The sequence below is a fragment of the Chelon labrosus genome (genome assembly GCF_963514085.1).
Source record: "Chelon labrosus genome assembly, chromosome: 23".
NCBI classification, from domain to species: Eukaryota; Metazoa; Chordata; class Actinopteri; order Mugiliformes; family Mugilidae; genus Chelon; species Chelon labrosus.
The window spans coordinates 19,913,935-19,928,212 of NC_140356.1; the positions used below are offsets into that span (position 1 = coordinate 19,913,935).

General features: G+C 44.2%; 1 protein-coding gene across 1 annotated transcript in view; it reads right to left on the minus strand.

Moving 5' to 3' along the window:
• The window catches only part of LOC311508575 (thyrotropin-releasing hormone-degrading ectoenzyme-like), a gene marked incomplete at its 5' end in the record, with an annotated part of 167,396 nt that overhangs the window by 118,091 nt on the left and 35,027 nt on the right, over positions 1-14,278 (minus strand). Inside the window, one exon of the mRNA XM_084573398.1 lies at positions 6,236-6,362. Within this exon, the coding sequence (XP_084429524.1) occupies positions 6,236-6,362 (127 nt within the window). The remainder of the gene's footprint in view (positions 1-6,235; positions 6,363-14,278) is intronic.

The window sequence follows — 14,278 nt, forward strand, 5'->3', positions numbered from 1 at the left end:
CATTTCTCTGTGGCGCTCTCAGGGGAGCCCGATGCCCTGCATGACAACAGATGGAGCCCCGAGGCTTTGGGACCACACACACACACATGCAAACCTGTGTTTCTATCTTTGAAAGGACTTTCCATTCACATCATGCTTTCACTGAAACCACCTAAACCAAGACTCAACAGCTTCCAACCAACAAACAAAGTTCTGGGGCCCAACGAGGACGAGTGCTCTGCAGGAGTTTGGCCCCCGCTACCAAATAGAAACAAGACCAAACACACTTGTATGAAGATAATAGAGTTCTACGGACACATGAAGACGAACGGGGTGAACACACACAAAGATTATTAATGCACGAATGATTCACACACAGCTGAAAGGAAAAATGGAACTGTCTGACTGAGAGTCAGAGAAGCCGTCTACTAACTATTGGTTATTTTTATTTCATAGGGAAGATATCATTTGTTCAAAATCCCAGATCCAAGGATGCTGATGAAGCAGATATGAGCTGCAGGTTAACAAGAAGCTTTCAGATCATCGTGCATCCTAGAGAATAAATGAATAGATTTAGAAAAATATTCACAGAACGTGAAGGTTTGATGATGTGAGAGTTGCCAGGGGAGACGGCAGGTCCAAGGTGAGTTTTCTACATAATTAATGTTTATCAGAATGTTTCCATGTCAACTATACACCAATCAGCCACAACATTATGACCACTGACAAGAGAAGTGAATAACATTTAAACCATCTTGTGACAGTTCATTGTTCTGCTGGGAAACTTCTGGACCTGGCATTCATTGGTGTGGATGTTACTTAGACATGTAGACGTCTCTAAGGACATTTAGCTGATGGGTACGACGTTTAACAATCAGTGTTAGTCATTATATTGATGTTATTGGTGGTATGCAGAGGTAAGTCGTACAGCTGGCGTATAGATCTCTTCGCCTCAAGGTCCTCCCGTCCTGCTGTGTGCCACTTGATGTTGGGCTGTTGTTTGAGCAATGGGGGAAAAATAAATGGGATGTTTTGGCTCTTGGGTAAAATTAATTGGAGGACTCTGCTCACAGGATAAGCAGTAAGAGATGGATGGATGGTTTACAGTTCCCATGGGAGGCTCGCTTTCCTGTAGCATCAGTACCCAGAGACGGGACCAATCAAGAGTGAGGACACCTTGAAAATTGCCTTAAAATATGCAAATATTCAAGAATATAAACACCAATCAGCCACAACATTATGACCACTGACAGGTGAAGTGAATAACATTTAAACCATCTTGTGACAGTTCAGTGTTCTGCTGGGAAACTTCTGGACCTGGCATTCATTGGTGTGGATGTTACTGAGACATGTAGCACCCACCTAGACCAGACCAGGCACCCCCACCCCATAGCAATGACACTCCTTGATGGCAGCAGCCATCCCCAGCAGGATGCAGCCTGACACAGACACACACACAAAAACACTTTAGGAACAACTAAAAAAAAAAACATGAAGAACAGCACAAGGTGTTGACCTGGCCTCCAAATTCACTAGATCCCAAACTGATCAAGTATCTGTGGGATGATCCACAGAGGACCCTCCCCTCAAAGGCCCCCCCACAAACAACAGGACACCCTCAGAAGGCCCATGTCCATTCTCTGATGAGTCACCACAATATCTTAGGTCATAATGTTATGCCTGATCGGTGTATACAGTTCAGCTCTAATTATCATCCTCAGCAGCATCTTAAAATCCTTTAGTGATTCCAAACATCGCCCCTACAGCACTCAGACAGAAAACTGAAAATATCTGTTCTGATCTTCAATAATTGTCTCAGAGTCCAGTATGAGCCGCTGCTGAACCATTAATGGCCGCTGACTCTGGCTCGGTTTGTTTGGAGAAAGAATCAGCTGCAGCGTTGGGCCAAATGTCGGTACCTGGAACCAGACCAACGTACTTAGTCTTTCTGGCACATCGTCCATTTCAAGTCTGGCAAGACACCAAAATGTGCACAGCATTTCGAGTTACTCACAACTCTGTGAGCGCTAGTATTCCAGCAGGAGACGGCTTGTTCTGACACTGTGGTATCTTCCAGCGTTATGTCACAACAGAGCATCTGTTGCTCTGATTATGCCGCTGAACTGGATCTAAATCAAGCGTAGAATATTAGCCTGCAAGCCAGAACAAGTTCCCCAAACCAAAAGTTTGGAAAAGTTGGAGTGTCTCTGTTGGGAACTGATTCCTTTTTCTAATTGATGGAGAGATCACAATGAAAACACTGGCATGGATTCAGAAGTTCAAGAAATCAGATGTCTATTTTGAGACATTATAAGACAGTAGTGAACACAGTTAACAACGAAAGGTTGACTCTATTGTGAAAAGAAAACTGAGGCCAGTGATTGCTTAAAAATATGTACATAATTTAGCCTAAAGTCAGACCAAACTTTTCCCAACCACAAAATTTTTTTATGCCAGAAAGTTGGTCTGGACCTTCCAAGCTACTATTAGCTGGAAAGCTCCAGACCAACTTTCTGGCACAAATAAAAAAAAAGCTACTATTAGCTGTGAGACTAGGAAGAACTATTATTGGCTGGGAGGCTAAAAGGAGCTACTATTAGCTGGATTTGCTAGGAAAAGCTACTGTTAGCTAGAAGGCTGGGAAGAGCCTCCATTAGCTTGTAGGCGAGATAGAGCTATCATTAGCTGGAAGGCTAGAAGGAGCTACTATTAGCTGGAAAGCTGGGAAGAGCTACTATTAGCTGGGATACTAGGACAAGCTACTGTTAGCTAGAAGACTAGGAAGAACTACTATTAGCTGGTAGGCTAGGAAGACCTATTATTAGCTGCATGGCTAAAAGGAGCTACTATTAGCTGGATTTACTAGTAAGAGCTACTGTTTTTACTAGAAGGCTGGGAAGAGCTACTATTAGCTCGAGGCCTAGGAAGAGCTTCTGTTAGCTAGAAGGCTAGGAAGAGCAACAAAACACAAACAAACATTTGACAAAGGTGAAGGACACATTGGAAAATGTTGAGAAAACATGTCACGACTGTGAAACTTTCTACACATTTTAATAATAATAATGATAAAATAATTACAAGCAGTTGTCGTCACGGGTTAACCCTGAAAAGTTGCCTTTACCTGAAAACCTTAGACGAGCGATGGCCTAAAAAGTGTAAGCTAGTCTAGCTAATATTGACATTTATGCAACTTTCTGCACAACCTACAGAGACAAACATAGAAAGGCTGATACCAGAGTCTGTGATAGTAAACACTCTTATCATGTTTATTTAGCGGTCTGTCTTCTTTAGACGACACATAAAGAGACATCACTGTTCATCTTTAAAGAAACATCTGTCTGCAGCTGGATGTGTGTATTTAGTTTCACTGCTGTTTAGTATCAATGATTAGCAGTGAGAGCTAACAAGCCAGCAGCATCCCAAACTCTCTTCCTTCAGTCCCTGAACAGCTGACGTCTCAGAGACAGGAGGTCTTCACCCGACACCTGAGTGCTACCACAGGATGTGCTCTCACCTTTACCTCGGCGCGGGACTCCCCGCTAACGCAGCTAATACCAGCGTAAAAGGTCGGGGAAGGAGGAAGTTAAATGTCAAAGCTAATGTGAGCCGACGGAAACAAACAGGAGAGCTTTGACTGAAAGGGAATCTCTAATGTGATGAATGAATGTGGACGGGAAGAAAGAAGTATCTGACATCCGCAATATGGAGCCACGGTGATCACATTAGCTCGCCCGGACGTGGAGAGGAAACTCGCCGCTGTGACACGGCTAATAGGCGCTGGCAGGACGGGAGCATGAAGCAAACAATCACAAAGACACGAGGAGCAGATGAAATTTGACTCGTGTGAAATGATTCGTTAACTTGGACGAGAAAGAGACAGGAGTAAAAAAAACATCAAATATCACTTGAGCTGAGGGGAAACTTGTGTCCTGATCCTGAACAGAGCGTCCAGTAAAACCTCAGCAGAAGACCTGGTGTAACAGATATATCCCAGAATGCATTTCAAGTACAGCAACACCTGCGTCCTCCCATCCTGTCCTGTACTTGGACAAGAGACCAGAGCTCAACACTGAGACAACTTCACGGTACATTCAAAAACATGTGGGAGGTTTGCATATCGTATCTAATTCAGACAAAGCATCTGCCGGGCCAATCAAATAATGTAGGCGGGGCTTAATGTGGCGATGGACAAAAGAGTAACAGTAGTCAAACACATGATCTAAATGTCTCTGATTGGTTAGAGGACTATCCAGTTCCTGCAGATGTTTTTATTTATCTGTATTAGTTGAAACGCCTCATAATGAATCTAGATGGTTGAGTGTCGCTACGTCAGGCTAGCAGTTAGCAGCGACAGTCTCAAAAAAATTTCCAATTTCCTTTCAGCTTTTGCAAAGATCTTTGACTCTTTGCAACACTTTTAATTTCATCTATTTTTAAAGCTAATATAAATGGAGCTAGCATCTCTGTTTTTAATATTGTTTCAACTTCTTTCAGCGCTTTTCAGTTTATTGCTGCAACTCATTCTCACTTACAGCCGGTTCAGACTTCTGCATCAATTTGACACCGTAGCGTGACAAAGCGCCGCGGCAATGTAGACCGCACGAGCTGTGATTGGTCCGTTTGGTAGTAGCGTGTTTCTGCTTCTTCATCTCCACAATTATCAAATTGATTGTTTTGGATCAATAAAGATGGAACACATGGAGGAAAGGTTAACTGAGGAGGTTCAGAGATACAAACGTTTGTGCGAGTTGTCTTTGGCGAAATTTCGGGGAAAGTTTCATTGTTGAAGTGAAGCAGGAAGTGGAAACAAAAATGAACCCGACTGGTAAAAAACACACAGCGCCGACTAGTGTTTGGGTGGAGTTGTTACAGAGCGAGCCAGTCCACAAGTATAAATGACTAGCGTTGGTGTAGGCTATGTACGTAGGTTACGGTATCTATGTCCCGGGACCTTAAATGAGCCTTAAAGGTGCTTAGTAAAATTCCACAGATACAGTTTGATCTGTGATCTCTATAACAACTGATCAGATGACGCAAGAACCTCCAGATAATTTCCTAGATACATGTTCTGCTTTATGACACATCTTTCATGTGTTTTGTAAAGACACACTCTTGGTTTATTGATGCACGTTGGCGTCGGTTGAGGGGTTAGCTTTGTGTTTTTTAAGTCACCAAAAACAGTAAAACCTTCACTAAAACCATCAACATCAGGTTTAATTCTTCTTCCTCTACCAGAGCTGGGTCGTACCATCAACCAACCGGGTCCAAGCTTGCTTCATACACCAATGAACATCTACCTATCAGAGTTAGTCGTCCCTCAAAGTGAACAGATGAAGCCTCCAGCTCTGTGGAGACACAGAGAGACGCTTCAGCTCTGATTGGAGACGACATGAAGACTGGTTCTGGTTCCTTTTAGCAGCTGCTGGAATCTAATTCAGACATAAATGAATAAAGATTTTCTTCCTTCTGTCTAGCAGCTACTGGAGTTTATTTTCTGTGGCGTCAGTATAACTACATTTATTGTCAAACTTGGTTTTTCGTGAACATTTGACTTTTTAGAATTTTTTTATTTTATTAAAAATATATTTATTCTACTCCACACGACAGCACGGCTGGATTTGTTCTGCTTTTAAGGTTCCACTTTCTATCAGCTGTCAAGGTTCAGATTATTTTTACTTCTTATTGGAATGACACGAAATAATGCCAACCACTGAGATGCTTCTACAACTGCTTTCACGTCTCAGTTCAAATCCCCAACAACCAACCAGACGAGTTTAATTCACTAAAGCTTCAAAGAACTAATTGGAAAAAGACAAAAAAAATGTTTTTAATTTCCAAATGGAGGAAAGCGAGCAAACCACTTTCCTTCAGCGTCACTTCATGAATTAAACAAGCAGCTGAGGCTAAAAATACGCTGGAGACAGAGAGAGAGACGTTCAGGACTCTAACAGAGGAACTTTAGGTTTTAATGTGCGCGACAACAACAGGTTCAATTCCCATCCCAATCAAACTGAACAACCTCAACACACCAGGAGAACAGGACCACAGAAGGCTTCCTTCGCCTGAGACGAGAAGAAATGAATGAACCGTACAGTAACTGTGTAAAGACTTGGCTGAGAACTTATTTTCCCTTTGACAAAAGTTGACCGAGAATCAGACTCCGGACGGACAAAGAGTTTCTTTCTACCTTGACAAAGAGCGACGAAGGACAGAGCTGAGTAACGTCAGAGGAGGAGGAGGAGGAGGAAGGTCTTACCTAGCTTAGGCAGTGAGTACTGGACTTTAAAGTAGTCCTGGTAAAATCCCAGAAGCCTCTTGGTGATGTGCAGAGCGTAGTCCCCTGCTCCGCTGGCGATGGCGTCGGGCCGGGCGTACAGACGGATCTAAAGATAATAGAGACGGATCGACAAACAGATACAGAGAGGGGAAATTGGAATTAGTGTATGCTCAGCTCAAAAGAACAAAATGGAATTAGGGTCTTTTCTTTTTTTAAATCCACACAGAAAAGGAAATTAAGTTTGGCAGAGACAAACAGAAGAAGAAGCTCCATGAAAGGGAGTAATACAATCAGACCATGTTTCCGTTCAAACCTTCAGAGAGGAGGAGGAGGAGGAGGAGGAGGAGGAGGAGGAAGAAAAGAAATAAAATGTAATTTGAAGGGATTCTCTGTCCAAATGTGCACGGACAGAAAATGGAATCAGGCCGACGACGGGGCAGGTCAGGTCTGCAGAGATAATAAGCGAATCAGGTCGGCTTCATATTCAGATGAGGATGAGCTCCGGCTCAAAAAAAGAACAGATCGACTTTTAGACCAGAGAAGAAGAAAGAAAATAACACGAGGACGTCAAATGTCCTGCTCCAGGTGGAATCTGACGACGACACCAGACCAGCTGTAGGTTCATTCATCCTCTGGCTGCTTTAAATGTGTTACAGACCATAATATACATCTGTCACCGACAACAACACACCACAGCCAATCTGCCAAATGGTTCAATCAATAACAATCAATAACCCCGGGGTCACATGATCACTACAGCAACATGCTCACATCACTGTACCATCCTCTGAGGACCAGGAATGAGAGCAGGTTAAAACTCTACCTGGTCAGTCTGGTCTCACCTGTCCATCTCTGAGTCTCTGTGTCCACAACTGGTCTAAAATGATCAGAACCATCAACAGCTGGTTGTTGGAGGGAAGGAGGGAAGGAAGGAAGGAAGGAAGGAAGGAAGGAAGGAAGTTTTATTTCCTGAGTGTATTCTAGTTCACACTAGAGACCAGGTCAGTGTTCACACCTGGACCTGTTTAACTCTCAGATGTCTGAGTGAAGGTTGTGACCTGCTGGTAACACAGAGGAAAGTTTAATCTGTTATCAGAGCTGAAGGATTCGTCCTGAGGGAACCATGAATATCTGAGCAAGAACAAAAACCAAAGATCAAAGTGTTTCATTTAAACACAGTCTGGATAAGTGGAGGTCAGACTGACGGGGTCCTGGTTTAAAATCATGATTCAGAAGTTTTCATTCACGTTTAAAGGAAAATAAAACTTAGCAATCATTCATTCCTTTAAATGACAACTTTAATCGTTTGTTTCTGTGCCGTCAGTCTATCAGTCTCTCGTGATTCTGCAGCGCTGTCAGAAAACGTTTCACTTCACTGAATCCAGACTGATCCTTTAAACTGAAGAGATTCTTTCAGGCTGATGATGGACGGACGGACGGACGGACGGACATCTGCTCCATCTGAGTCTTTTAAAAAAGACAGTTTGTCAAAGAGTGAAGGAGAAGATGAGCTGCAGCTCAGTCCAGCAGACGATCAGAGTCTAATGTTAAACCCTGTCAGCCTTCTTCTCTGTTATTAGAACCATTCAGCTCTTTCGAGTCACATCAACAGTGGAGCTGAGTTAGTCCTGGGGGCGGAGCTAAATGGACAGCCACGGAAATCAAAAGGGAAACGCATTCAAAACACTTCCTGTACGTTAATTTGATCAAGAACCAAAGAAAAAGTTTGTTTTATGATTTATCTTTTAAATGAGAAGATTAATACAACTCTCATAAGAAGTACGTATGCTAGCAGCTAGCGTAATGTAGCGTAGCATAAAAGTCTGGATACAGGAGACACAGCTAGCATGGGCCGTCATTTTTTACATGTTTTGATTTTTACAATTTCTGTAAAAATCACAAAAACAAACGTGTAAAAGTAAAAAAAAAAAACCTTTTTTAACATGTTTATCTTTAAAGCTTTTAGTTGTTTTTAGTTGTAAAGCATTAGATTTCATCCATTCATTCATTTACCCATCCATCCATCCATCCATCCATCCATCCATCCATCAGTCCATCCTTCTATTGTCCATCTATGATCCATCTATTCAGTCATTCATCCATCCATCATCCATTGTCCATCCGTCTATCAATCCATCCATTCATCTATTCATTCATCCATTCATCATCTCTCCCTCTCTGTGTTTGTGTGATGGTCTGATGAAGCGTTTAATTGAGTCCAATCACGCAAACAAAAAAAAAACAAAAAACATCAGCCATCAGCTGACTGACAGGGGTTGCCACGGTGACAGGGCTCAGTACCCGAGCATGGTCTCTTGTGAACGAGAAGAAGAAAGTTCCCGTGAGTGTTACTACGGGACGGTTTTACTGTCAGAGAAACCAGCTCACTGTCAGCTGAAGGACGACACGGCTATCAAACACAACCACACACACACAACCGCACACACAGCCACACACACAACCACACACACAGCCACACACTCTCTCTCTCTGTGATAAAGTGTCTCCTCTGTCAGGATCCTGTAAATCTGGAGCTTCTGTTAAAACCACAAACACATTTTACAGGAGAAACATTCACGACTGCAAACCTGTTATATACACGCCTGATATCATCCTGTATGCCATAACATTATGACCACCTTCCTAATAGTGTGTAACTGACTCATCAGAGGATGGACATGCAGAATGTTGTTAGTGAGGGGGCCTTTGAGGGGAGGGGCCTCTGTGGATCATCCCACAGATACTTGATCAGTTTGGGATCTAGTGAATTTGGAGGCCAGGTCAACACCTTGTGCTGTTCTTCATGTTTTTTTTTAGTTGTTCCTAAAGTGTTTTTGTGTGTGTGTCTGTGTCAGGCTGCATCCTGCTGGGGATGGCTGCTGCCATCAAGGAGTGTCATTGCTATGGGGTGGGGGTGCCTGGTCTGGTCTAGGTGGGTGCTACATGTCTAAGTAACATCCACACCAATGAGTTTTGGAAGTGTTCTGACTCTTGATTGGTCTCTGGATACTGATGCTACTGGATACTGAGCCTCCCACGGGAACCATAAACCATCCATCCATCTCTTCCAGCTTATCCTGTAGAGCAGAGTCCTCCAATTAATTTTACCCAAGAGCCGTTGCTCAAACAGCCCAACATCAAGTTGCACAGCAGAACAGGAGGACCTTGAGACGAAGATGTGTATACGCCAACTGTTAGCTCTGCGTATCATCGATAACATCAATAACAACTGATTGCTAAACAACGTCCCCATCAGCTCAACGTCCTGAGAGACGTCTGTCCCACAGAGAGCATCTCTACAACCACATTCACCTCTAGAGGAGACTGCAGACGTCAACATCATTAGACAATAACGTGTAAATACTAAAATACTCTCAGCTCCTCCTCTTTGTCCTCGTCCTCCAGAGCAGTCGCATTTTTCAATAATACTTCAAACTTTTTTAAATCTGCTGTCCTCTCCCGTCCCCCCCCCCCCCCCATTCTCCTCCCTCCACCAGAGCTCATCTCAGAGCGCAGCAGAGAGAATATCTGCTCAGAAAGTGGAGGCTTTATTGAAATCGGACCGGCAGTGAGGTGCCGAATTGAATATCATCTCCTGAGGATTTCTCAAACGCCTCCGGTCACGCTCTCCCCCGGTGAGGAGAAGAACCGTCCCATTTTTTATTTTTTTTTCAGAGGGATTGGTGGGGGAGGGGGGCTCGGGTGTGACGTTTGACTTCAAAGCGTCTGTATATTTCCGTGGCGTGTCTCCCAGCGCCGCTACAGCCCCCACACAGGAGGCGCCTCCTCGCCGTTTAAAGCCGGTCCTCCCGTGTTAGCGTTAGCGTCTGGCTCAGATCCTCCTCGGACGGCCTGGGAACATGCGGGTCAGCCGGAGCAGAAACTTTAAATTGCCTCGAGGTGTGAAAAGGTTGTCAGTCATGTTTCTTAGCTCGGTGACGGAGCGTTGGGAGGGGTGCATCCTGGGATTTGCTCCGGCTCTTTGTGGCGCCTCTAAGCGGTTTAGAAAGTGTGCAGATGGATGTATGAACTGGTATTTCATAAAACCTGAACAACAGGGGGGTGGGATGGGGTGGGCTGGGATGGGGGGTGGGCAGGTTATCAAATCATAACATGAGGAATATTCCAGTTTCCGCCTCCAAACAACCTCCTTGATTTCCAAAACCACAGCTTGAACCCAGATACCAACAACATTAAACCCAAACATCAGCAACAGCAACAAATGTCCCGCAAATAAAGAACTCTTCGTCCTCTAAGGTCGTCAACTATTTGGAAAACTGGGATATCATACCCTCAGACACATGCTGGTGGCAAAAAGATCTTTCTTTTCCATCTTTCTTCTTTCCTTCTTTCATCATTCCTTTAGTTCTTCCCTCCTGTCCTCCCTTCTTTCTTTCTCTTTTCCTTCCCTCCTTCCCTTCCCTCTTTCTTCCATCCTTCCTTCTTTCTATCGTTTCCTGTCCTTCCTTCCCTCTCTTCTTTCTTTCTTTTTCCCTTCCCGCCTTCCCTCCTTCTTCAATCCTTCCTTCTTTCAGTCGTTCCCTCCTTTGTTCCTTCCTTCTGTTCTTCCCTCCTTCCTTCCATCCTTGCCATTTTCTACTCTTCCTTCCTTTAATCTTCTGTTCCATCCATCCACCCATCCTTCCTTCCTTCCTTCCTTCCTTCCTTCCTTCCTTCCTTCCTTCCTTCCTTCTCTAAATTAACTACCATCCTAAATAAATCAGATCTTAACATGTGAGAGTCTTTCCATCTTGTTCCAACATCTGGATCATGTCTCCAAGTCAACCAGCAGCTGTTGATGGTTCTGATCCAGCGGTAGGTAGAGATCCATTAGAGACAGCAGCTGGTACAATATTCTACTGACCACATGATGGCGCTGCTGATTTACAGACACACAAACTGAGATCAGATCTCAAGTGCTGGCTGGGGACGCATGTGGAGACACATTTATATGAAGGTTACCAGGTGGACGATGGTGAGTGTGGACGTTTGCAGCAGATTTCAGGATCATCTTTCAAGTAGTTATCTTAATATTTGAGCCTGAACCTCATCTGACCTCATCCATTCATTCCAGCGTCTGCGTCTTATTTTCCGTCAGTTTAATTCTCACCACTCTGCTCCGTTTCTATTCCTCTAAGTCCAGTGGATTCTACTTTGCCGTCTGATTTAAAACTGCTGCCGGTGAAAACAACACATTCTGCAAATATTTCACAGTGAATCCTTTTTTCCTTTTTTTTTTTTTTTTTCTCGAGGAGGTGAAGGGATTATTCCCCTGAACTGCTGCTGGAAAGCTTTTAATGTAAAACAGATTAACAGCAAGAAGCGGCGGCGGCGGCGGCAGTAATTTATCAGAGCAAACGGGAGCAGATCAAAAACAAGAAGGCTTCCCGCTAGAACACCATCAAACACAGAGAGGTTCTATTAGAAACAAGCCTCTGTTCCAATAATAGACGCTAAAGCAAATAAAAGCTCTGATTCTTTCTTTGAATTTAAGGTTTATAAATACTTTGGACATGATGTTTTAGCGCTCAGAGTGTGAGTCTAAGGCTGCTGCCTCGTGTCTTAGAGAAGAACAACACGTCCCAGGACCGTCCGTGAGGAATTTAATAAATCTAACCGCAACAATAACTAAAAGCAGGGTCTGTCCTGAGCCAATGAACAGTCACTAAACGCCCCGTGATGGAAAATGATGCCCCTTCAAACGTGTCCTCCACAGATAGTAGGTAGTTAGCTAAGCGTTGCAAAGAAACTAATCCCTGGGAACCTTTCAAGAGATTAATAAAAGTCCCTTCAGACAGTTCTTAGCTTCTCCACCACCGAGGCAGAAACTGGTTCACCCTGAAGACAAAACACCCAGAAAGAGACACTCCTTGAAGACGACCACGTCTTATCCGCAGAAGACAGATGGTTTGACACATGAGTAAAGGAAGTCATTGGGGACGTGGGCTGAGATATAAGCTACCACCAATTTACAACACAGTCTCAACTTCTGCCCACGGTGAGAGAACCATTTATCGGAGAAAGAGGACGGGGAACAAACTCGCTTTAAGGGTTCAACTGAAAATGATCCTAAAAGAAATGTAGAAAATACTTTTAAGCGGCGCAGAATAATAAGACTGCAGGGAACTTTAGACCATCATAAATCAAATTTCAGACAGAGCGTTGTCGTTCCTGGCTAATGCTAAAACGGTGTATGAGTGAATGTCTTGATCATCAAAATCATGTGTGTATATGTGAGGTAAGAGGTACCGTAAGAATTTTCTACATTTCTCATCTGATTTTCACAAAATTCCTCTAAGCCACCCTAGACAACTGTTCAGCAGTTACCGGAAACATTTAATATATATCCAACAAGTTGAATTCAGGTGTTCCAATCCCTTCCATGTCCACAGGTGTATAAAATCAATCACCTAGCCATGCAGACTGCTTCTACAAACATTTGTGAAAGAATGGGTCGCTCTCAGGAGCTCAGTGAATTCCAGTGTGGTACTGTGATAGGATGACATCTGAGCCAGAAGTCCAGTGGTGAAATTTCCTCTCTACTAAATATTCAACAGGTCACCAACTTTCTGCAGAGTCAATCTCTACAGACCTCCAAGCTTCATGTTTCCTTCAGATTAGCTCAAGATCATTGTAGAGAGCTTCATGGAATGGGTTTCCATGGCCGAGCAGCTGCATCCAAGCCATACATCACCAAGTACAATGCAAAGCTTTGGCTGCAGTGGTTTAAAGCAGCCACCCCTGGACTCTAGAGCAGTGGAGACGTGTTCTCTGGAGGGATGAGTCACGCTCCTCCATCTGGTAATCTGATGGATGGATCTGGGTTTGGTGGTTGCCAGGAGAATGGTACTTGTCTGACTACACTGAGCTAAGTGTGAAGTTTGGTGGAGGGGGGGTTGTGGTGTGGGGTTGTTCTTCAGGAGCTGGGCTTGGCCCCTTAGTTCCAGTGAAAGGAACTCTGAATGCTTCAGCATACCAAGAGATTCTGGACAATTCCATGCTCCCAACTTTGTGGGAACAGTTTGGGGACGGACCCTTCCTGTTCCAACATGACTGAGCACCAGAGCACAAAGCAAGGTCCATGAAGACATGGATGAGAGAGTCTGGTGAGGAAGAACTTGACTGGCCTGCACAGAGTCCTGACCTCAACCTGATAGAACACCTTTAGGATGAATTAGAGTGAAGACTGAGAGCCAGGCCTTCTGGTCCAACATCAGTGTCTGACCTCACAGAAATTCCCATCAACACACTCCTAAACCTCATGGAAAGACTTCCCAGAAGAGTTGAAGCTGTTGTAGCTGCAAAGGGTGGGCTGATATTTTTAACTTTTATTCTATTAAAGAAAGAAGAAGTTTCTGCTGCAGCCATGTAAGAGTTTACAAGGATTTATAATCTCAATAATTTACCACCACTACTCCTCATAGAGATGACAGATCCACGGGGAGGAGGAGGAGGAGGAGGAGAAGGAAGAGGAGGAGGAAGAGGAGGGATGACTCTAGATTTCTTAACATCTGAAGGATCATTTTATTTTCTATTCGACTCAAACAGGATTATTATTTGTGTTTATTGTAACTTCAGGCAACAAACACAGAACAGATGCCTTTCTACTCGCCTCTTTCTTTTCAACACTTTATCTTCCTCCTCCTCCTCCTCCTCACCTCCTTCCTCCCCCTCCTCTCCCCCCTTGTTATCTCTCCACTCGTCCGTGACATCTCTCGCCCCGTTCTGACTCTCCGTCTGTCGCCCTTGGATGATGGATGGGGTGATGGACGCTCGGTTGCCACGGTAATTTGATGGATGGTTTAGCAACTGATACGAGCTCCGAGAGGGAGCACGGCAACACACAACAACCGCCCCCCTCCCCCTCCCGGCGTTTGTGGGTCCTTGACTTTGAGATCAACAGGCCTCAGACAGTTACGACTCCCTCTGTAACTAACAGAGCTGACCCGTGGCCGCGGCGCCGCACATTCTGTCCAATCACATCATCAGTTTTGCTGACGACGCCGCTTTGATGAAGTGAGA